The sequence below is a fragment of the Pogoniulus pusillus genome, chromosome 3, assembly GCF_015220805.1.
Source record: "Pogoniulus pusillus isolate bPogPus1 chromosome 3, bPogPus1.pri, whole genome shotgun sequence".
In the NCBI taxonomy this organism is placed as follows: Eukaryota; Metazoa; Chordata; class Aves; order Piciformes; family Lybiidae; genus Pogoniulus; species Pogoniulus pusillus.
In genome coordinates, this window is record NC_087266.1 from 28,220,944 (window position 1) to 28,246,575 (window position 25,632).

Below are 25,632 nucleotides of genomic sequence, written 5' to 3' on the forward strand. Positions count from 1 at the left end.
CAAGCTTGAGAAGAGCAGATTTAGATTGGATGTTAGGAACAAGTTCTTTACTATGAGGGTGGTGGAGCACTGCAACATGGAGGTGATTGAGGACCCTTCCCTAGAGGCATTCAAGATGAGGCTTGATGGGGCCCTGGGTGACCTGATCTAGTGGGCATGTCCTTGCTGACTAGATGACCTCTAGATGTTCCTTCCATCCCAGACCATTCTGTGATTCTATGATTCTCTCCTCTAGGATGAACAATGCTTAGCCTGTCTTCATAGTACAGGTGCACCAGCTCACTGATCATCTTTGCAGCCTTTCTCTGGATCTTCTCCCACAGGTCCACAACCTTCATGTGTTGTGGACTCCACTGCTGGAAGTAGTACTCTGGGTACGCTCTCAGCAGTGTAGAGCAGAGTGGCAGAATTATTTCTCTTGATGTGCTGACTTCCTTTGATGCATCCAGGATACAGTTTGCCTTCTGGGCTGCAAGTGTGCACTGCTATCTCATGTCCAGCTTCTTGTTCACCATGTTTTTGAACACCCCTTGTTCCTCCAAGTATATCTGGTGTTTACATTGAATGCCAGGATATGACAGGAAAATATGTAGCTAAAAACCTACCCTTATTATTCACTTCTCAAGAAACTGGGTAGAAATACAAAGAAAAGATAGGTAGTTTTGCTACTAGGGTCAACACCATGAGGTCTATAACCCTTTCTTCTTCTCCTTACCTACACGAAACATTCTCATACTCTCAATGTTTTGCTGTCTAAGCTCCTAACAGAGTTGAAAATATTTAGATTTGCCAAAGCTCTATGTGACAAGGGAAAGAGCCATTACACAAATTTTACCCACAAGAGCTTTCTTTATGTTGGAGTTGTAGTCTAGTTACCAAGGGAGTGGTTTGCTTTCTGTGGGAAATGCAGAAAACATAACTAGAGTGATTTACTTGTTGGTGGGTTAGGTTGTTGCCTGAATACAGAAATACTGTGCTACTGACTGAGGTATCTCAATTGGGTAAAGCTGGGAGAGACAAATTCAGATCTGTTTTACCCACTGCAGTTACCAGTGGAAGACGGTGGCTGAGATATTACACAGGCATCTACTGAATTCAGCTGCAGGACCATTCTTGCTCCCCTTGAGTGTCTTTTTCCCCTCTTCTTTTCTAGAAGCTTCATTGCTAATCAACACTATTAGAATTGGGTATTAATAAGATTCTGAAATAAGTCTACCTGTACATTCAAGTAAGCAATTCCAAGTAATTGTATACACTTTCAAAATGCTTTCTTCAGTGGGAGCAGCTTTTGGTAAGAATGCTTTTGTGGTAAACAGATTTCATTAAATGGAGAGAGAAAGAGAGAGACAGAAGAGACAATATATTCTATAACAGGTACTTTATAAGTGAGTATGTGGTTCATGATATGTCAATGATATTTAAGCTGTAACACTTAAGCTAGAGATCATCAAGCACACATTTGGTACTGGCAGACACATTTGATCTCTTGTACCTGTATTGCTTTTTATATTTCTTGCATTACCTGTAGATGAGGCACAGTCACAGTTCATATTTTCATTGCACAAGAATGTATTCTCAAATACACTGACATGGATACAAAAAAACCCAATCATTCTTTGCTAGAATTATTCTCTAACTCATATGCACATTATTTGACAGTTCTGATGCTCTATAAAGCTGAGGAAAGTGCACCTATACAGCAAAAAAGGACTACAGGTAGAGTAAAACACAGGACTTACCCCTATTGTTCCAAAACTTTCAGGCTTTCTTCTTATTTTTTTCTTGCAAAGGTGTCTCCATAACCATCTGATCAGATACCACAGAGATTTTGGGCTTGGTATGACATTAAAGGGAGTGGGTAGAGTTCCTCCTTCTTCAAAGTAACTCATCCAGAGTTTTGTTCGAGCAAACTTCCACTCAATGTCTGCATGATCCTGTATATAAGAAACAACCCCAGAATTGTAAATGAGGTGAGATATCTGAAAACCCCAAACTAGACCAACCTTGGTGTTAATGAATTTTATTACTGGAATACTGGCATCTTCTTTTAACAGAAGGTTTTTAACACAAAGCAAAGTTAAGCTGCTTTACTTCGGTAAAGAGATGCTAGGTACATACAGCTTATTTCCACTTTCAACCTTTCTATCTTTGCTACAGGCTTTTAAATAATTAAAAGTGTCTCAACAACAATGGATAATTACACAAGAATTGAGGAAAAATGTTACATTTGTGACAGAGATGTTTTGTTATAAAAGCAGCTCATCATTATTCCACATGGATCACTAATTACTCAGCCATGTAACAGCTTCAACAAGTCCATAAGTCTGATGTGCTCTCTTAGAAATTGCTAGTCCCAGAAACTCACAAATAGGTTACCCAAGAAATCATGAGGCTATTTAAAACTGTTGAACCAACTATCCTTTTTTATCCCTCTTACTTCAGAATTCTGCATTTGGAATAGCTGGTGGAGTGGTTTGGTTTTGGTGGGGTTTGGGGTTTTTTTTTGGTTGTTGTTGTTATTTTTGTTTTTTTGTCTCTGCATAATACTGCATATTTTTTATGTTAGAAAAAGTGTTAAAGTCTACAGAAAGATTGCTAAATATTAGTACCTGAACAAGCAGTTGAAATAACTAATATTATATTTGTACAGCAGAGTAGCCAAGAACTTAAAACTACAGGTCAATATTTAGCCAGAGATGAAGTTATCAAACTAGTAATTTAGGAGTGGTAGTAGGAAAAGCACTCTACATGCAGTTTGAATTTTCATGAATGGTAGTATGTTGAGATATTGTGTTACAGACTTTGCCAACAAGCATTCTATAAATATATGTAGTCAGTATTTCTTTTGTGGGAAAAAAAGTGTAATTTCCATATTAGGAAAGAAAAGCACATTTACAAAACTTTATTTTATTTGTTTGCTTTCTGCATGATCAAATTTCAATTATGATATGACAAATCAGTGTTTCTTTTCATTAGTTGTGTTAATAGACAGATAAGAAATGAAAATAAACCAATAGCTCAGATAAGGATAAGGCCAGTTTTCATTAAAGGAGAAAAAAGGAAACAACACTGCTGAATAAAAGGTTTTAATTGTTAATGGGTGCAAAATTGTCCATGAAACATGGATAGTCAATATTTTTTTAACTGCATATTCATTCTATATTAAAAAAAAAAGGCAAAAAAAAGCCTTTTAAACATTAATAAATATAATATATTACAAATAAAGCAGAGATAAAACAATCTTTGGGAGGCTCTTGGGAGAGGACCTGCATCTTGGGCAGGGCTGTAATCCATATCACCTGCCTGCAGCTTCAGGGTAACCTCAACCTGTGAGCTGACTTTTGGAGCAGGGCCACCTCTTTCCCATTCAGAGTTGCATGGAAATGCTCCTCTGGCCAGTTTATCTGGAGTCTGATTTCTGTGCCATTCCACAGCAGTACAAAATAATTGGGACAAATCAGACAAATCTGTTCCTATATCCAGTCTGTAAAATAGAATTATTTCTGGAAAAATGAGCTGTATGAATCAAGGGAAGGTATCTATTATAAATGATCGAAGGATAAAGAACAACTTACAGCAATAAGTTGGTAAGAATTGTTCATCATGGCTATCAGCATGTTGAGTAGAACAACCAGAGAGATTACATTATAGGTACCAAACATGGTGGCCCCGACAAATTCTGTGAATTCATGTCTTGCTTTCACATTGGTCACATAGAGATTGATGAGTCCAAATATAGACCAGAATAATGACTGCAGTGTTTCAAATAATCTGAAAAACAAACCCCAAAAGGAACAGCTGTTCAGCAACAATACCTGTACTTTTATGACTGCTTGGTTTTCCCCAAATGCACAACAGTTCTTGGCTTGCTTGAGATGGATGATACTTACCACAACACAGGCAACATATACATAATATCTCTTTGAGGGAACAATGGCTCAATGCTTCACATCTGAACCTTTAATTATACAAGGCTCAGATGAGAAGCAATAAGGTCGATTTTGTTCTAACTTCTGAAGGATAAATATAATTTTAGAGATCTTATTTGGGATATCTGCTTTTGAAGTATTTTGACCCTCTGCCTTGAGTACAGAGGGTGGAATAAAATTCCAGTAGAAACCTAATGATTGTTTCACCAAGACGCTAAAACAATTATGGTATCTTCATATATAGAATCATAGAATCAACTAGGTTGGAAGAGATCTGCAAGATCATCCATCCCAAACTATCACCCAGCCCTGTCCAATCAACTAGACTGTAGCACTAAAGTGACTCATCCAGTCTTTTTTTGACACTTGGATGTTGTCAGTTTATCCAATTTCTGGTTTATACTCAGAACCATTGAGATAATAAGAGTTGTACAATTAGAATGACACTATCATTAGCATGTATTTTATTTTGCAAAGAATGGAGACATTAGAAAAACAAGCTGCTCTGAAATGAAATTTGTGCTTTTATAACTAAATTATATGATATTCCTTCAGAGAAGTTTGGGACAACAGTTAGGAATTTAAATAACAACAGCCAACTGTAACAATGTCCTCTGCAACTAGGCAGCTTGACATTTAACTTTTGAACAATGTCCAGCTACACTCTAGTGTCACAAACATGGGCCCTGATTAGACCCTTTGTTACTGAAAAATTTGGAGCAACTTTTTCTTCTTGTCTGGTCCCATATATTGACATTCATTGGAGTGAACTTTCACCATGGCCTATCTCTTTACACTTCATGATAGGTGAAGTTAATCAGACAGGATGTGTGAGCCACCTGTGCTGTCCTCAGTTGACTGGGAGTAGCAAGGTTGCAGAAATGTGGGAACATGTTCCACCTTGGGTCATCCTGCACACTGGGACCTACTGTCCAGAACTGAGCAAAATTTAACCCTTCATCCCTTTTCCCACCATTGCTGTAGCATCTGTGAAACAGTAGCATCTGTGAAACGTAACTGTCATGAAACCCAGTGATGACCTACAGAGAGATACCTGAGAGTGCAGTATGCTTTTACCTACAGAAACTCTACTGAATATCTGCTCTACCACTCTACTGAGTGTTAAAGTACTAGTCTGGAGCCTCTTGTACAGTTTACACTTGTCTGAGCACAAACTGAACACCCTCTATTCTCTCCTGCTCACAGCTGTAGAAAGGCATTGTAGTTTGCCTTGACACCACCTTCTGGCACTAGAAGCAGCTGCCCTCATTGTTTCCCAGATAAACAATGTTGCTTCCCTTAGTGTTCATCTCTGAAAAAATTTCCATGTGCTCCTCTGTTCATATCACACAAAATTTAGACCTGCATAGGATGTTATTAATATGAAAGATAATTATACTGTGCCTGAGCAAAGATACTTGGTTCAGATGCTACAGAAAGTGCTATTTTAATAAAATTATTTACTTTGAGAAGGAAGGCACTGGTAATAAATAAAACCAGCCTAGACATGATTTACAGAAAGTAATAAGCGACAGATATTTTTAGCAGGAATTTGATTCAGATTGGAAGCTAAAAGATGAAGTAGACAAGAGGTATTCATTTGGTAGTATTTTGGTAGTGTAGATAAACTACAAAACAGTGAAGTAAAAAAGATGAAGTGAAAGAAAAAAAAATAAACCTCAAACCAAAAATTAGAATACAGTATTTGCTTGTGTAGAGTAGACTCAAGCTCAGTAGAGCCTAGAGTGAATGCTTCTCCCGCCTCAGTTTATCACATTCACAAAGAATGATTTAGAACATTAAGTTCATTTTATGCCTACAAGCAAACATGGAAGAAATGCAAAGTGACAGCTGCTTGGATAAGGAAGCTCTGATCTGATGACCTTTTACCTCTTAATTCTAAATACATACCAATCTCACGTAATCACCCTCTCCTTTTTATCATATCCTTCTATCTTTTGAGGTATCTTGAACTGTACAGACTTCACTTAGCTATGGATAAAACACTATTACAGAGTGAGGTAGTATTATTAAGCCTCAAGCTGTGCCAGGGCAGGTATAGGCTGCATGTTAAGAGGAAGTTCTTCCCAGAGAGAGTGATTTGCCATTGGAATGGGCTACCCAGGGAGGTGGTGGAGTCACCATCCCTGGAAGTGTTCAAGAGAAGACTGGATGAGGCACTTAGTGCCATGGTCTAGTTGACTGGATAGGGCTGGGTGCTAGGTTGGACTGGCTGATCTTGGAGGTCTCTTCCAAACTGGCTGATCCTATGATTCTATGATTTTTATTATTAGGGCTACTTTCTAGGTGTCTGTCAAGACATCCAGCAGAAAGCAGACAACCTCTTTCCTGTAAATGACATCTGTGTGGTTAAAATATCAGAGGCAAAGGGGTAGGACAGAAATAGATCAGCTACTTACGTTGAAAATGCATTATTCTGCTTTTCACATCGTATGCCTTTGCAGTTGCCAGGTTCATTTGTCTCATAGTAGAAGTACAGCTGGTTTAATCCATTTGCAAAAGCTAGCAGCACAAGGCAGTATATGAAGAGAAACTTCAAAATGTCCAGCAACATTCTTCCTAGAGATATCTGCAGAGGTCCCAGGTGGGAATTTGCAGTGAATAATGAGATCAAGCGTAGGGAACTAAAGATGTTTGCGATTGCAAACAGGGCCTCAGCCACCAGAGTTGGATGCCACATGTCCCAGCTCTCCCGTGGAACTAACCCACTATACTGAAAACAAGCAGGAGGGAAGAAATTAATTCTCTGTTGTTACTTACACAAGTATTTCGGTTTCTTTATATTCAGTTCAATTAATCTGTAGATAGCACAATAAATCTAAACATCATTTGGAAAGAACATATCCTCCTGAGAGTTTTTATTTTAGCAAAATGAAAAGTGGGCATAAGACAAGACATACACCTGACCTTCATTTGACCTTCATTTTTATCTGCAGGATGGTCTAGGCTTTTTAGGTTTTTTGCCTGTGTTTTGCCTTTGGTTATAACAGACTCAAACTTCGAGGTCTTTTCCAACCACAACAATTGTAGGATAATTTTCACAGTAGCAAAGTCATGCCTAACAATTCAAATTCAGAGTAAAACAAATAGCTTTTGGACACCCAGGGTTTTAGGTTTATAGAAACTTCAGTTGTAAAAATCATGAAAATTATTTCCTTGGAGAAGAATGCAGATATGACAATGAAGGATAGAAACATGCAAGAACCTTGACAAGTTGGAAAAAAACCATTTAATCAAGGATATCACTTGAGCACTAACATTGGACCAACAATGAAAAAGGGGTTTATTAATGAACCATGGCAAATTGCTTGTGTGTCTCATTATCAAAGAGTCTGATCCCTGGATCTATGACTCTTTATTGTTCAAGCTCTATTAAAAAAAAATATTGAAGATGAAAGATGTTACTTTGAACTGAGGCTTAACTACTGTGGCAGACATTATTATTATTTACTTGGACTCATTAATCTGTTTTACAGAATGTATCAGAGGACAAAGTCTACGCTATGAAGCACTTTACAGTCATGCCATTCTGTAATATTAAGCAGATTTCAAAGAGGGACTATAGTGTGGTCTGTACTCATATGTATTTACCTAGTCCACAACACCCAGATGGATCTGTCAGAGCTGCTGAGCATGCTCACAGTAGTAAGAAGCTTGCCTATGTTTCTTGGGCCAGAAGAAACAACATAGGCAGGCATCACATATCTATACAGGGCTCACTCTCAAAGAAGGTGACTGCTCTCAAAGTAGTTTTGCACCACCTGAGAAACTTGAAAATACATAAATATACTGGACCTGATGGGGTGCATCCCAGATTCCTGAGGAAATTGTCTAATGTAGTTGTCAAGCCACTGCCCATGATGTTTGAAAAGTCATGGGAATCAGGTGAAGTCTGTGGTGACTCACAAAAAGGAAACATTGCACTCATTTGGAAAAAAAAATGTCAAAGGAAGACCCTGGGCACTACTGACCTGTCAGCTTCACCTGTGTGCCTGGGAAGATCATGGATCAGATCCTCCTTGAACCTATGCTAAGGCACATGGAGGATGATTCTATCCAGAATGGCTTAATCGAGGGCAACAGCTGGATGTCCTAACAGAGATCAGTGATAGGTGGCTTTCCTCAGCAGTCTGCAGTGGGACCTCTACTGTTAATATCACAGTAAATTTGCAGATGATAACAAGTAGTTGAGATGCTTGAGGAAAGCAGATCATCCACCTTGATGATGCCACTATAGCCACTATGAAGAAAGGCTAAAGGAGTTGGGGTTCTTCATCCTGGAGCAGGGAAGCCTCTGCAGAGACTTTTATGTAGCCTTTCAGTACATGAAGGGATCTCATGACGAAGATGAAGAGAGACTTTTTAGTCAAGCCTGTTGTGATAGGACAAGGGGTAATGGTTTTACACTAAAAGAGGGTAGATCTAGACTGAAACACTGAGAGAGGCTGCTCAGAGAGGTAGTAGAAGCCCTATCCCTGGAAATGAAAGGTCAGCTTGGACAGGGGTCTGAGGAAGATTATTTAGTTGAAGTTGTCCTTGCTTTTTGTAAGGGGGCCTTCAAATAAATGACCTATAAATGCCCTTTCCAATGCAAACCATGTTATGATTCTGTAATTCTATGTTTCAAATTGCAGCTGAGAACTTTGTATTCTTTTGGACAGTACTAGTTGGCATGGGATCTCACCATGCTGGGGTTCCTCTAATCAACTAAGTGAGAGCACCAATGTCTAACAGCAATCCCTGGCACAGTTTTATTCCATCATGCAGAAGCAGCCACAGCATCTGACCATCTTGTGGACTGGGGAACAACAACTGCAAAACTGGCTGTCCATTAAAGAATTAAGAATTACTCAGCCTTACATTTCAACAACCTGTGGTATTTGTTTTCTATGGAGCAAGGAATTAAATCCAGACCTTCTGGAGTTATAGGTCAGTGCTCCCTCCATTAGACTATCCTTTCTCTGATTATTATGATGTAGAAGCCTCCCTCATTTGACACTGTAGCTTCAAGAGGCATATTCTTTTGCCTCATCTACTACTGCTCCAAGTGCAGTTCCGATTGCTTCAAGATGAGTGCTGAAGAGGCAGCAGAACACAGAACTGAGTTACCAGAGACATCAGCTAAGAGATCAAAACACAGAGATGTGAGAACTCTCAGCATGTTTTTTATAATGTCTTTCTTTGAATAATATTATAAAGTAAATTATTGTGAATTCTGATGGCACTTTACAACCCTAGTATGTGAAAAAACACACCTGTTAGTATAAGCAAAGACCAGGTGCTCAGATTAGGAAAGACTTCTCAAGACATGTTGAGGGGTGAAAGGGAAAATATATTCATGAGAGAAATTAAACACTGGAAACTAGAATAAATGGAATTTTTGGTAGATGATTAAAAGCATCCAACTGCAGGCATATTTTAGGTGAAGGCAAGTCACGGCAGACTGCAAAATTGTTCAACAAGCATAGAAAAAATCTAATGAAATACACTTCTGAGAAAAACATGGGGCTACTAGGCTCTGAATAAGGACAGCATATGATAGAGTTAGAAAGCAAGGATCAGGTTAAACCAGTTTGATATGGACAGCCACATCTGTGCTCTCTGTCAGCTCCTTTTATAGTCAGCCAAACAAAATGGGCATGTCTATGGAGTACTAGGAAAGTATATATCCCAAATGGGTCAGATATTCCTAAATTTCTCCACATTGATTGTTGGGGTAAGGGAGACATTGTCTTATACTTCTGGTATGAGAAGAAGCATACATTGTCACCTTTTCTAGAAGAGATAAGGTTAAGAAGAAAGCTGAGAAGAAAGGACTTTATCTGCAATGGTTTGGACAGAGAAACAAATCTGGTGTGTTAAAACACTCAGAAAAAATCTAATGGCCTCTTAAGTAAAAGACCAGTTAAAGGCACAACTGTGCTATTTCAGCCTAACTGCACCTGCTTTACTTGGGCCTAAATGCCTCCTGCATGTGTAGATACAATGAAAAAGATCTCATGGTTGTATGCAGAGTGAGTGCTGCTAATTTAGTTTTAGAAGACATGATTTAAGAGACTGGAAATAGCTGGCTGTAAAAGAGTGAGAAAGGCTAAAACCTTAGAAGTTTGGAAATTATCTGTAAAATATGCTACAACAGCCCCTAACATTCTGTGATGCTGTGATATACTAGCCAAGAAAAGACAGAAAATAATATAAAGAAAATAAGGAGCATAGGAGGGCTCTAACAACACCACCTTAGTGATTCCACTAACTAGAGCACGCTGAAAGAAAATCTGGAGATATCAAAGAGCGAGGAGAACAAAGAATCTCACATGCGAAAATGAAAATTAAAAAGAGTGAAAAAAACTAGGCATATGGAAACCCAAAACGTTGAAAACACGAAAAAAAAAAAAAAAAAAGACAAAAACTGCATTCTAGGACCAAACAGCCCACAACATCCAGACCTGAAGTATTTGTTTTCAGCCATGCATGTTGATGTTCTTCTGTTCTATATAGAACAAATAAATGGTTACTGTTCTAGGAAATGGAAAATGGTAAAAGCTACTAGAGCAGTGCTGAGCTTGTTGCAAAGTATGATGTTGATACTCTGCAGTCTTTCTTTCATCACTTTCTGAACCTGTTGAATTTCTGCCCCCACTTCAAATGTAACGGCAACTTTCTGACATGTAACAAATCACTTAATGTGATCAAGTAATACCTGTCCTTGTTTGATTGAAGGAAATGTACATGACACATCAATGCATAATTAAAAAGAGCAGAAAACAAACTGAGCAGCATATAAATGGTAGAGTTTCAAAGCAAATATATAATTGCGTGATGTCACAGAGAACACAAGATAATAATTTTCTGTCCTTGATCAAAAGAATTCAATAGAAATCTATTATCAGAACCACTTGTGAGGACAAAAGCTGAGTGATCACTCTCTTTCCATGAAAACAAAAGTCATGAACTGTAAATCTCATGAAAGAACCATGAGAGATCAAACAGATATGTAGATTAGGCTACCTGAATGTTTAATGGGCTGTTGGACCTTGGTCAAATGTTATCTCCTTGCTTTTGATAACAAAAATAAATATTAAATAATATCCATTTCTCAGGAAAATTACCTTAAATCCTTTCCTGAAAGGTCGTATGTGAATGTGAACTCTTCTTACTCTAAAATGTGTGTCCCAATCCTTGCATTCATTATGCTGAATTTCAGAGCAGCAATAGGAAGAGGGCAGGGAGATGGCCTAGTGGAGACTTTTTAAACAGTATCTACACTGAGGAAATCAAGTCTGTAACTTTTCAGAGACAGATTGGGGATTAATATTCTTATGTAAATGGACATTTGCCTCGTAAATGGTCTTGTAAATGTTGAATGAATCAGGTGAAGCATCAGTATAAACCATTTTACAACACAAACATAAGTTAGATTCTACAGAACGAATGGCAGAAGGGAAATATAATCTCATTTACTATTGAACAGAGTGGATATAACACAGTGATGATTAAGCCAGTAAATACTGAGACAAATAAGGTATTTTTAGTTACTTTTGAGTCCTGGCCTCGAATAGCAAGCAATTTCCTTACTAGCTTCCAGTATCTGGTAAGACACATAGCTGAGACACATAACATGAACTTGCATGCAATTTCTAGCAGAATTGGAAATAAACAGCACTAAATCCAATGCTCAAGTTTAACAAAAGATTAAGAGAGTTGGGTCTGCACATAAGTTAGCAATGCACCTAACTTTATAAGACTTATATTGGGGTTTTTTTTGGAAAAGACATTTAAGATCATTGAGTCCAACCATTACCTCACTGTATCAAATCAGCAGAAAGTAAATTTTCTTCCAAAACCATAAAAATAAAATTACTTAGAACACTACAATTCCTATTTGCATTTATAGTCTTCCATCAAAATAGACTTATTATTTAAAACCTCTCATCTTGTACTCTCATTAAACATGTGACAATCCATTATAATCCAATATAATGACATTATTAGGGAGAAAACATTTTTAGTGCATATATAATATGCACTGGACAACACTAGAAGACTTCACATGCTGATACACAATCAGAGCCAAAAACATAGCTCTTTGTAAAATTTGAGATGAACCCATTTATTTGAATACTAGCCATGAAAGACGTAACTCAGTTGTCTTATCAGTAGACCCCAAACCCCCCAAACAACCAATCTACAACAAACAAACAAACCAACCCCCAACAACAATAACAAAAAAACCCAACCCCTTGTCTAGCAGGATTTAGGAAATGAAAATAAAAGCTCATCAAACATCAAAACATACTGGTTCTCATTTGGCATCCTCTCAATATCACCTGGCCAGAGGTGGAGAACTCTGCTGAAGATATTTGAATGAAATGAGACTGGATATTAAATTACACTTGTATTACTCCGTTCATTGAATCATCATGTGTTTCAGTTGCCTACTGCAACTGAGGTTCTTTTACGGAACAAAAAAAAAGGTATTTAGGTGAAACATTACGCACAGTAAAAAAAACAAAATCCATGGAACCAAAGATAGTGCTTTATGCACTGTATTATGATTGCCATGCAAGCACTAATTTAGAGACTAATGGATGCACATTATCGCAGACACTGTCACCTTGGAATCTGATTACCATAAGCAGAAGCTGTCTGGGAAATGAAAGGATTATAATGAAGTGACTAATTGGCCATCTCCAGGGCTTCAGAAACATGCATTACCAATGAACTGCTTGCTTTGTTACACGGGACAGTGAAATGGCTATTTATTTCCAAGTCACTTTATAAGGCCTCTTTGTGTGTGTAAAAAGATGTTTCACCAGCTTTAAGTAGCAGCTGTCCTCACACTTGAAAGCATCTTTTCAAGCAATAGCTCCAAAATTCTTTGAGTGAGAAGACTTCCAAAGTTTTGCAGCCAGGGAGTCAGCATACTGGAAACCTTCTGTCACAGCAGGACCTGCTGTGCCAAGAGATCACATAGTGCTCACTCTTGCCCCTGATCAGCTGACTTGTGAACCTTTGTGAATAGACATAAGGTGATCTAAATTAGTGGGTTTATATGTTCTGTTATACTTAGTGCAGGGCTGCAGCACAAACAGCTGCTGTGTGAGGAAAGGGAGCTGTAACCAGCTACTTGATGGCCCTCTCCTCCTCTTTTCCCAGCCAAAAGGATCTTGGAAAGATAGCTGGTGGCAGGGAACCTAAAAGAGCTGACATGCAGTGCTAATCACAGTAGTCAGTAAAAAATGGGCTTGCCAGTTTATACTTGGATGTGATAAAAGCTCCATGACAGATGCTGAGAATGCTTTCAGATATAGTTTCTTTGTGCCAAAACCATTTTTTAAAACTAATATATTTCATCTTATGGATTCATATTATCATCAGCATATTATGCATTCATGTTGAATACATGCAACATGTTCCATAGCTTTGGAAAGAAGGGCTGTTTTGCTGGAATATACTTCAAACAATGGGAATATAAAGCTGTTCATAAAAAGTCCATGAAAAAGATGAGAAAACTAACATAGCCATACCATTTTATCCCCTTCAGATTATCTTTTTCTTGTTGCACTTATCATAGATTTTCAAAACAAAACTGACAGATTACTTTTTAGCCCCTTGCCCCTCTAATTTTGAGTACATATTTTTCTTTTGGTACTGTTCAGGAGTTTTACATGGTGTGCAAAATTGTATCAGGTCAATTTTTTTTTACTGAAAAATAAAATTTTGTGCAGACATTATTAAATATTATCAGGGATTTTCATTTTCCAAGGAAATGACAGTATTGCTGTTTATGATCAAATAACAAAAGATTTCCTGGGCCAAGAAGAAAAAAAGTATAAATCACAAATTCTTTTTCAGTCTTATCATGTCACAGCTACAGAAAATTCTATAAGCACATCATAAATCTCTTGCACTGCCAAGACTGAGAACCTCCAAATCCAGAAGAAAGTTTCAAGAATTCTAATTTAATTTACCTTAAATAATTTGCTGAATTAAACAAAAAATACAATACCTTTGAAAATGCAACAATTTTTAAAGAGATTGTTGCTAAGTACAAGGAGTTCATTACAAAATCCATGAGGTTCCACCAATCATGAATGTAGTCTTGTAGTCCACCATCCCACATCTGTTTAATTTCACCCCAGATGAAACCTGTAAGTAGAACATAATCCATTAAGCATGAAGAGTAAATTAAAAAAAGCTTTGACTACTCTAGACACTTATCTCACAATGGATTAATTATACTTGCATTAAGCATAAAGAGAAGACGGAGAAGTGCCTAAATTACATATCCAGTTAGGTGAATTTTTATCTTCCCATTAATGCTTCCAGAATTGATTTGTCAGGCAGAACCAACCCCCCCAAAAAAAAACCAAACCAACTAACCAACCAACCAAAAAAACAACAAAAAAACAAACCCACAAAAAACCAAACCCCCCAAAACACAAACAACAATAAAAAAACCCAAACAAAATCAAAACACCACCCAAATAAACAAAGAAAGAAAATAAACAAACAAACAAAATCTGCTCTTATAAGGGCAATCTCTTTGGCTTTCTTCAATTACCTATTTTACTGTATCTTAACATGTATGAACAAAGGTCTTAAGACCAAACACTACTGCTCACTCTGCTCTTGGCATCTGCAGCGATGTAAATCAAACTGGAAAAATTACAATTGCAGGAGTCAGCTCCACATTTCACTCAATTGTAACTCACAAATAAGGAAGACAATGTGTATGTCAGTAGAATATTGTCAATGATGAACTAAAGTCCCTTTTTTCCTTTCCAGAGCAAAGAGTAGCACCACCCACAAAATGTTTCCTTCTTTTTATTTCTTCCTTTGGGACATGAAGGAATGGAAGCTGCTTCCAGGTGTTCAGAACATGCATTGCACTGAACACAAAGAGAAATAATCTCAATGGGAAGGTTTGCAAGTTATCTGACATGAACTTGTAATTGCTCCAGTGACAAGTCTGCGGAGACTAATGTCATAAACACTAAAATATCTCAGAGGAAGATACTCCACATGATTGTATAATATTATCTACACAACTTTTTTCATAACAATATCAATAAAGATCTTACTTTTTCACATTTAATTATTTCAAAGGAATTTCTCACTTTTGCTCTCACTAAAAGGACAAAATTCATCACAAAAGAGACAGTCTCTTGCATGTCTATGTAGAGATACAGTTAATTCAGCATCTCTCATCTGCTTATCATATGCTCCTTCAGAAAATGCTGAAGAGATTTTGTGCAGGTGTCTATAGAGTTGTGCACCATTCTAGTCTGGGCTTAAATAGTAATTTGCCTCAGTGTCTACTATGCAGGCTCCTAAATGGCTACTGATTTCATTCTCTAAAATGACTTCACTTACTCCTCAAAGAGGAGACTCAAAAGCAACAGTGTTGCTCTCTGTAACACCGTTGCTCAGCATCATATGTTTTCATAGCACTGCCTAAAATTTAATAGAATTGTGTGCATATTGAAAAAGAAATGTTGAGTAAAGCTGCTACATCTGTTTTGTGAGTGAAAAGCCAGACTGTTTTCCCAAGTACTTTCTCGGCTTCAGGAAATAAAGTGTAATTGCTAATACAGAGGAAGAGCTGACACTAATAGAGGAAGAGCGTATAAGGCTAGTTTGTATTTCTTCGTTTTGAATTAGAAACACAACTAATCCAAGCTGCTAGCAATGCTGAAGTCATTTGGCAGCTGAAAGTTCAGGGTACACCTGGACACTGTCACGGTTGTGGCTCTCATTTTTTTCTTGATTCACGACAACTTTTTATGTACATCCTGATGCAGGGCTCTGTTCTTCTCAAACAAAAGTTAATGGGAAAATGGAAATCTAACATTTTTGTCAGTTACTATGGAGATGTGATTGTTTATTCTTTCTTCCTAATCAAAGAACCTCTAGTCAGGCTGGAGAGGTGGGCCCAGGTGGATGTCGTGAGGTTCAACAAGGCCAAGTGCAGAGTCCTGCACCTGGCTCATAACAATCCCTGTTACAAACACAGGCTGGAGTAGGATATCACAGAGAGCAGCCCTGCAGAAAAGAACTTGGGAATACTGGTTGATGAAAAGCTGGACATGAGCCAGCAATGCACACTGCAGCCCAGAAGGCCAATTGCATCCTAGGCTGCATCAAAACAACTGTGGCCAACAGGAATAGAGAGGTAATTCTGCCACTCTTACTCTGCTTCACCTCATCTGGAGCACTGTGTCCAGCTCTGGGGTTCTCAACACAAGGACATGGGTCTGATCAATACAGCCCATACAAGGGCCACAAAGATGATCAGAGGGCTGGAGCACCTCACCTGTGAGAGCAGAATGAAGCAGTTTGGTCTGTTCAGCTTGCAGAAGAGAAGGCTCTGGTGAAACCTTACAGCAGCCTTCCAGTACCTGAAAAAAGCCTAAAGACATCTGAGGATTTCTAATTTACAAAGGCTTACAGCACTAGGACAAGGGCCAGTTGTTTTACACAAGAGAAGAGTAGATTTAGACTGGACATTGCAAAGAATTTGCTTGCTATGAGGGCAGTGGAACTCATTGCTCAGGGAAGCAGTGGAGACCCCGTCCCTGGACTCAGGCCTGATGGGGCTCTGAGCAACCTGATCTAGTTGGGGGTGTCTCTGCTTACTGCAGGAAGGTTAGACTAGGTGACCTCTAGAGGTTCCTTCCAATCCAGTGCATTCTATGCTTCTGATTCCCTATAAATACCATTACTGACATCTTATGGGACTCCAAAGAACTTGAAGCTAGGCTGACTGTGACAGACAATCTACGCATGCACGGTACAGCTTCCCAAATGACTTTTTGAAGGCAAATATTTGAAGATACAAAGTCCTAAGGTTGATTATCAAAATCCACAACTTCAGGACAACCTCACCATGAAAGCTGAGATTGGTCTTTGTAGGTACTAGGCCTCTGTGGCTTGGTATCCTGAGAGCAACAAATGCTGGAAGAACTGGGATGTCTGGATTCATGTAAATCTTCCAGAGTGTGCCTGAAGGGTTATCTTAGAAAAGTGTCCTCTGAAATCTTGGAGGTGTTTTTGCAAAACTGAAAACTTCTTTAAGGCCCAGTGAGTTTACATGATGGAGCTATTCTGAGCAATGAACCTCAGGGATTCCAAATTGTGCTGTTTAGGATTAAGTTATTATCACATGGCCAGAGGTCTGGAAGTCTTGTAGATCATACAGGTATGTTTTTTCCAAGAAGGAAGGGCTAAAAGACACAAGTCATTGAGCTCCTATGTTTCGCAGGGTCTGATATAGTATGTCAGTTTTGTACTGATACATTCATGGGAGAATCAGGGAAAGGCTGGGAAAATCCATGTATATTTTAAATAAAGAAAAAGACATTCAGAGATCAGGGCAGCATTATCTCTGTGATGTTCTACGCCTTCTTTTTGTCTAGAAGATATGTGTAGCTGGACACAACCTGATGTTATTATCTGAGGAGACCTTTGAGCAATTCCAAAATAAGAATTGACATGATAGAAGGAATGCAGTGATAAGACTTTCTGATGGGTTACAAGTAGGAAAGAGATCCAGAGTCCAGGCGTTGCCTGCTTAGTAATGCGTCAAAGCAGCAATATTGGCACCTGGTGACACAGCTCAGGTAAGAGCAATGTGCTAGTAGCAAGAAAGATGATGTCTCAACAAAGCAGAAAAGACATCACCAGCTTGCACAGAGGTACTGGGGGAAACTGCTAATGGGAAATAGCAATGTAAGAGGGGTAAATCTAAAACTTTTAGCCAGTTGGGCTGGAGAGAAGTTCATAACCTAAAGCTGTCTTTACCTCCCTGGGAGGAAAACAGCAGCTACAAGGCAATAATCCTGTCATCTGCAGATGGGCTAATCTTCCCATTGACTGAAAGGAAGCCATGGAGGATCATGCTGAAATAAATAAAACAGATGTTTAACTTGCAGGTGACTATTTAGCTGAAATAATTCCACTGGGAGCAGACGTCACTGTTTTACCTGGATAATCTTTGCTATATTCTGATCGCCTCTTTGCTCCAACTGTGTCCTTCCTATCTCTTCACACCAGCTATATTCCACACTTGCCTCTTAATACCCTCATCAATTCATTTCCCATCAACCTGTTCTTATAATTTATCACCACTTGCAAGGAAATTATCAACATTATGCAGTTCTTCCACCTCATTAATCAAGGACTTTAATTGAAAACTTGAAGCTGAGACTTTCAAGCCTTTATCACATTGTTTATAACTAGATACTGCAGCAGTAAAAGACAAATAACATCCTGGACATTTTGAAACAGGCTGAGATGATAGGAAAGGGAAAAGAAATTAAAAGCCCTGTGGTTTTAATGAGATGAAATAGACATAAATTCAGGGCAGAAATCCCACAGACCATATAAGGCCCTGGGAATGACAGACACCATGGAGAGGTTTTGTATATCACTGTGAAATATTATACGTGTGAACTGATAAATGCAATCATTTGCCTGAAGATCAGTTTGCCTGATAGAAGAAAGGAACTAAAATAGATCACACAAAACAAACCTGGAGACAAAAATGGAACTCGTGTTCTAAGTCTATTTTCTTTTCTGCAGTAAACACTTCCAAACGTTGATGAACATTCTACTAAAACAAGCCCTGCATATTATAAAAATAAATCTTATCCAAGCCAATAAAATAGCAGAAATTAAAAAAAAAATTCTTACTGAAGAACAAAAGGCACTGAAATAAAAGAAAATAACTTCTTAGAAAAACAACACATTTCAGTAAAGTTACTCTATAATAATACTTCTAAAGTATCCTTGAGGAATGGCTATCACATACTGCGTATTAACTATATGTGGAATATTCCATATGAAGATATAACAATACATACACACTGATAAGACTTTAGCTTTTATTTTATCAGTCTACCTATAGACAGGTTTTGAAGATGTATTTCCAGTCTTGAAATATTTAACATTTGGACACTGAAATGCCTTTTTAATAATCTGGGCCTGCTTTTCTGTTCATACTCTAAGACTGTGGTAGCAAACCTTTCACCTTTGAATCATGGAATCATAGAATCATGGAATCAAACAGGTTGGAAGAGACCTAGTCCAACCTATCACCCAGCCCTATCCAGTCAACTAGTCCATGGCACTAAGTGCCTCATCCAGTCTTTTCTTGGACACCTCCAGGGATGGTGACTTCACCACCACCCTGGGCAGCACATTCCAATGGCAAATCACTCTCTGTGACTGGAGAAGTATAGGCTGGATGTGCGGAAGTATAGGCTGGATGTTAGGAGGAAGTTCTTCACAAAGTGATTTGCCATTGGAATGGGCTGCCCAGGGAGGTGGTGGAGTAAAACTTGAGACTGTGTCCCATAGTTCTGTTGCTGATTGCCTGGGAGAAGAGACCAACCCCCACCTGCCTCCCTTCAGGTAGTTGTAGACAGCAATGAGGTGACGTCACCCCTGAGCCTCCTCTTCTCCAGGCTAAACAACCCCAGCTCCCTCAGCCTCTCTTCATAGGGCTTGTGTTCTAGGCCTTTCACCAGCTTTGTTGCCCTACCTGAGCAGGGCAGCAGTTCAATACTCATGAATTTTCTCTTTTCCTTCAGATATAGCCTTGGGTTAGGCATAGTATCTGTTTGTGAAGGTTGGTAGGTAACTTTCAGATGGCAAAAATTTTGGATCTTGTTTGATTACTAATTCACAGTTACCTAATTAAGTTGCTCCTTGTAATCATACTCCTAAGGAAAAAAAAGTCTCTCATTCCCATGCAAAAGAAAAGAACAACAAAGAAATAGCTCCCTTAAAAAAAAAATCCATTAAAAGCTGTGTTAAGTTTTAAGACAAAAACAAGTCTTACCTACACCCTGTCTAATTTCCAACCTTGTAGTGAATCTGGAGCAGCTACAAAATAAATTTTCCAGCAGCTGTGGAAATTCACAAAAATGCTATGCTATCTTCACAACACTGTTTTTTTGTTGTTTATAATTAGAATTATGGTTCAATTTTTTACAGTAAATCATATCAAGGTTTGCCACAGAAATATATGAAAGGCAGTATTCCAGGAAATTCCTCTTTTTAAAAGGATTTGTGGATCTCTAGTTACTTTTGGCCTTACCTTTCCCACAAATGTTTGGCTGCTGTGTGCAGATTTTGTTCCTTTACCATTAAGTGATGGAAAGCAAGAGGTTCTTCAGGGTCAATCTCGGCATGGCAAATGAAAAAACCCTACCTTCTAGTGTGTTTCTTGGAGAATGTATTTTCACTGGACTGAGAAATTGTTTAACTGATGCAATCAATTTGTTTAACTGATGCAATCAATTTTGATCTACTGTGTGATCTAAAGGTTTTCACACAAGCTGGTAATGATACCTGAGCCAAAGGAAACTCATTGTAGGGAATTCAGTAAGCATTTATAAAGTTTGAAATACCTCTTTTGCTTTACACCTGGGCTGATGAACTAATCTTTGATGAAGGTAACAAGATGAATGAAGAGACACCCTGGTATAATTCAGGGGGTCACAATCTTTGAGGCATATTTTGCTAACAGAATACAGCTATTTCAAGGGAACATGCACAAAATCAAAAGCATGCCTTTCAAAGTCCCCCGAGGATAGAGAAATGGCTGTTTGGGAGGGGAACAGCTGTGTATGTCTTGTGTCAGTTTACACAAAGAGCTGAGAATGACATGGTCAGAGGCACTATTTATGTTCCATCTCTCTTCCTAGGACAGTTATACTCAAGCAAGCTGAACAGAACTCAATACTGAGAACACTTAATATCTAACCTCAGTTCACTCTTTGTCTTCACTTTGTTATCTGCACAATTGAATTTAATACCTCCTTCCACAGAAGATGAGTTTAGTAATGTCTCTGGAGTGTAGTGAAAGGTAATGAACAATACAAAGATGATGGAGCACTTGATCCTTTTGGATGAAATACATCACTGCTGAGAGTATTTGCTGCTGATTATATATATTTTTTTTGCTGTTTTTTTGCTGTTTCATTTTTTTTGTTTGGTTTGGTAAAGAATAGCAATATAAACTAAGAGAAAATATTTATGTCCTGGAGTGTATGCAAAAAAAAAAATTGTAACCCTAGATTGTCTGTTATGTTCAATATGAGCTATTTAGTAAGGTTAATACAGCTCAAATTAATCAAAGATGCTAATTCAAACCATTTCAGGTTCGTGCACCTAAGCCTTCCACATTTGTGGACTGTAGACAGTGATGGTGTAGTCGTGATGTAGAGAGATGTGAAAGAGCCTGTATTTTTGGAATGTATCATATGCTTAAATAGAAGTGTCTAATGCCATTTTAGATGTCCTGCATATCCAAGCTGGCCACCCATGCATTGCCAAAAAAAGGTACAGGCTTTCTGTAGGGTATTTATCATAGATATGGCCACTCTGTGAGAATAATAGACTTCAAAAATACAACCAGGTTCCTCTTTGTAGTATACAATTTTCTTTTTTTATGTTTACATTGATTTAATCTCCTAATTTCCTAACAATCAAACTTGTCAAATGCCTGAGTTTGGAGTAAAGGGCTATGGGCAGGAACCTAAATAGAAAGATAGAGTGTATTTCTGTTCTTGAACTCTGCTCCACAATAATATTGTAGACACAAATGTAGTTAATAGTGGTCCATCTCCTCAGGTACCTTTGCCAGAAAGACTGTACATCTCTTTCAAGCATATCCTCATTTACTTCTTCTAAATCTCTATTAAGCACTACAGGTTAAGCAGGCATAATTTTACTAATTATCCTTTAATCTTCATGGCTTCATTGAAACTGTTTGTGGAAAGTATTTATCCAAATTGACTTAATACAGTAAATAGTTTCTTGCTTCCATGAAAAAACTGTGGAGAGGTGAAGGAGCAAGGCTTATATCCTATTACCATAGACAACTTTAATTTATGAAGCAACATGTATCCAGAGTGTACAGCAGTGCAGACTAATATTGATTAAACTGTCGTATCTCCAAACATCTGCACGTTCCTTATATTTGCTAGCACTTAAGTAGATATTTAGGGATGTAGAAAACTGCTCATCCCTTTCTCTCCTATTAAAAGACATATAAGAATTTGAACATCTTAGTACTGAGGACCTAAAGATATTTAGGAACCCAGTCCCGTGAAGCAGTATATTAATTTAAATACCCCGTGATTCAAGCTCTAAATTAAATACACAATACTGAAAGTAAAATTCACCATGCAAGAGACCTAAATTCTGCATAAATTCCATTTTATGCTCATTTAGAGATTCAAGATCCTAGCTAAAGTCCACAGCCTATGAATATGAATACTGAGTGCTAAGACAACCTGGGCAAAAGGGATGGCAAAACCAGGAAAGAAAGATGAGTCCCAAACAAGGCATCTCACCAGCACTTAGAAAACTGTCTCAAGGCTTCAGTCTACATGGACTGAGTTTCAGCATCCAAAACACCTTCCTTTCCCAAAATGCTTAAATTATACCCACCAGGAGTTAGTGTGAATGTTTGGCACTGCAGCTTTATGGCTAAAACTCTTGTACAGGGTATAGAACATTCACCACTCCTGTTAAAAATGGGAGGAAGACATAAAATCAACAGGTGTCCTTAACCTCCTTACTAAAGGCCCTTAGTAGGAAGCAAAAGTGTCAAAGATAGGCTTTGCACATCCACTGCAGGACCTTTCTGTTCTTTATTCTCAAGCAATGATCACAACGTTGAAATGTGAAATATTTGGATGTGAGAGGAGCTAGCACAATTTAAAGCTCAATTTGAAGCTCAGTTGAAAACAAGACTGAAGACCAAAGACTATTTTATGATCCTGCCAGAACTTGCTTCTATCAGCAAAATATTGTGATGGCAAGAAAACATCTGATAGCACTGAATTCTTCTCTATATATGATTGGTTTATATTGGCTTGTAAAAGCAAAGTCCTTGCTTGCAATTCTAAGTAATTGCCTGTGGGAGAGAAGTTTTCCATAGCTAGAAAAGTGCATGTGAAAGGAAAATTCAGACAGTTATTGTGAAGAAAGGCAACCTGCGGATGACACCAAGCTGTGTGGGCTGGTTGACATGCTGGAAAGGATGCCACCTAGAGGGAATTGGGCAGGCTTGAGAGCTGGGTCCAAGCCAATGTCATGAAGTTCAACAAGGCCAAGTGAAAGGTTCTGCACCTGGGGTGGAGAACAAATATAGGCTGGGCAAGGAGTGGCTCAAGAGCAGTCTTGAGTAGTAGGACTTGGGGGTGTCAGTTGATGAAAATCTCAACATGAGCCAACAATGTGGGCTTACAACTCAGAAGGCTAACCATATCATGGGCTGCACCAAAAGAAGTGTGACCAGCATGATGAGGGAAGTGATTCTCCCCATCTACTCTGCTTTCATGAGACCCCAACAGGAGCACTGTGTTCAGTTATGATGCCCACAGAATAACAGGGTAATTGAATGGCTGGAATTAATCTAGAGGAGGGCCATGAAGATGATCAGAAGTGTGGAGCATCTCTCCTATGGGATAGGCTTTAAGAGTTGGGGCTGGTTTAGGTGAAGAACAGAATGCTCTGGGCAGATCTTCTAGCAGTCTTCCAGTACCTAAAAGGGCCTTAGAAGAAAGCTGGGAAGGGACTTTTTATGAGGACTTGTAGAGACGGGATGAGAGCAAATGGATTTAAGCTTGAGGAGGATAGATTTAAGGCTGGATATCAGGAAGAAATTATTTGAAGTAAAGGTGGTGAGATACTAGAACAGGTTGCTCAGTAGGTGCCTCCTCCCTGGTGGTGTTTAAGACTAGGCTGGATGAGGCCTTCAGCAGGTTGGAATGCGAGGATCTTTAAGATCCCTTCCAATCTATGAATCTATGAACTTTTGTAGTTTTCCATGCTTTATTTAAAGACTGTAGAAGCCAACAAAGATAGGCAGAACACTGTTCCATCTAGCCTAAACTGAATGCTTAGGGAAAGGATTTGATAACAGGCTAAAGTAAAATCTTCCAGGTTTGCTAAATGCAGAATTATTTTTGTCTGGAGATCGTGTCTCTCCCACTATGACTAAGAGCCACTGATCAGGGCTGATTGAGACATTATGGATGGGATTTAGGGACAAAAAAAGACTGTAGATCCATTTTAGATGGAAACATATTTACAAAGGCTTTTCAAATTTAGGACAGATTTTTACCAGAATACCAAAAAGCACACATGGCTACCCACATTGAAGTGGTCACAGCACCACTGAATGCTTTCCCAAAACAAACAACCCAAACCCTGACTTTATATCATAATCAAAACAAGACTTTTTTCTTTGGTCTTGGTTTTGGAAATGAGGAAACCACTTTAGGTTAAATCTTAAACACAAAAACCCACATGTCACTCAATACCACCAACAAACAAAGAATAAAATGAAATAATTCTATACAGAAAATGTTAATTTTAAATCTTTAAAAGCTGGTAAACATACAAGTAGCTGAGTAAAAGACCCTATTATGGCAAGATTGAGTCAGTCTTTACAAGAAATGTCTCTCCTAATATTTAAATAAATAATTTAATTGTTTGGTCTGGTTTTGGGATCCCCAACAAGAGAAAGATATTAACTGACTGAATTGAACCATGTTCAAGGCTATCAAACTGATTAGGAGCTGGACCACACAATGTACAAGAAGAGGTTCAGAAAACTGAGTTTGCTCAGTCTAGACATGAGAACACTGATGAGGGGATATTGCTGTCACTCACTAGTGAAATTGCGAGACTTGTCCTAGAAGTGCACGCTGGAAGGACAAGAGGTAATGGCCGAATGTTGTAGCATGAGATATTCCAAGTGATACCAAGAAAAGATTCACCAGTAGCTAGACACTGGCACAGGTTGCTGAGACAGGTGCTGGAATAAATTGGATGTGGATACCCCTGAAGAAATTAATGATTTGATGAGATGAGAACCTGAGAAATATGATCCAGCTTTGCAGTTACCCATTTTGAGCAGTAGTACAGACCAAATTGTCTTGAATGGTCATTACATGCATTATGCTTCTATCTGACTAAAGTTGTATTTCAGCTTTGTCTGGGATTTGTCTTCTGCACTTTATTTATCATTACCAGTTATATAATGTTTCATCTTGATGGCCATATGATTCTTTGCATTTGCTCCATGGAACACACCAATTTGTACTGTTATTACACAACACTTTCTTGACCAAACTTAGAAGACAATGCGTAGTGTACTCACCATCTCTGTGATCACTTCATCTGAACTATCTTGCTGTGCCTTTGGTTTGAATGTACATTGCGCTAAGTACTGACAAGAATGGCACTCCCTTGCCAGCAGTTTGCTGGCCACAAATATCTGCAATTTGCACAGTTCTCAAGCATTAACATTCTCTATAAATTCACATACTCCAATAGCATAAACAGCTCTGACAGAAACGATGGGGAAAGCATTGTTAGAGATCCAGTAAGGCTGCATTCCTGCTCCAGGCAATATTCTGAATAACATAATTATGATCAACATTTAAAGATGCCCGTAAAAGAGCAAAAAACTCATCAAAACAAATTTGCTTATAAAATGTTCTTTCTGCTGTAGTCACACTGAAAACTGGCAGTCAGCTTTTAAAACACATCCACTGAGAACTAAATTTAGGCTTAGGCTTTCTCCTAAGAACTTTGTAGCATTCCCTGATGAGGCAAATGCCCACTGTGAGGACATTAAGCTAGGTCAGTGTTTGGT

General features: G+C 38.4%; 1 protein-coding gene across 1 annotated transcript in view; it reads right to left on the bottom strand.

Moving 5' to 3' along the window:
- Positions 1 to 25,632, bottom strand: part of TRPC4 (transient receptor potential cation channel subfamily C member 4) — a 176,153-nt gene that overhangs the window by 22,890 nt on the left and 127,631 nt on the right. Inside the window, exons 6-9 of the mRNA XM_064173376.1 lie at positions 13,960 to 14,099; positions 6,350 to 6,663; positions 3,576 to 3,771; positions 1,740 to 1,934 (exon numbers count right to left, since the gene is read on the bottom strand). Of these exons, the coding sequence (XP_064029446.1) occupies positions 1,740 to 1,934; positions 3,576 to 3,771; positions 6,350 to 6,663; positions 13,960 to 14,099 (845 nt within the window). The remainder of the gene's footprint in view (positions 1 to 1,739; positions 1,935 to 3,575; positions 3,772 to 6,349; positions 6,664 to 13,959; positions 14,100 to 25,632) is intronic.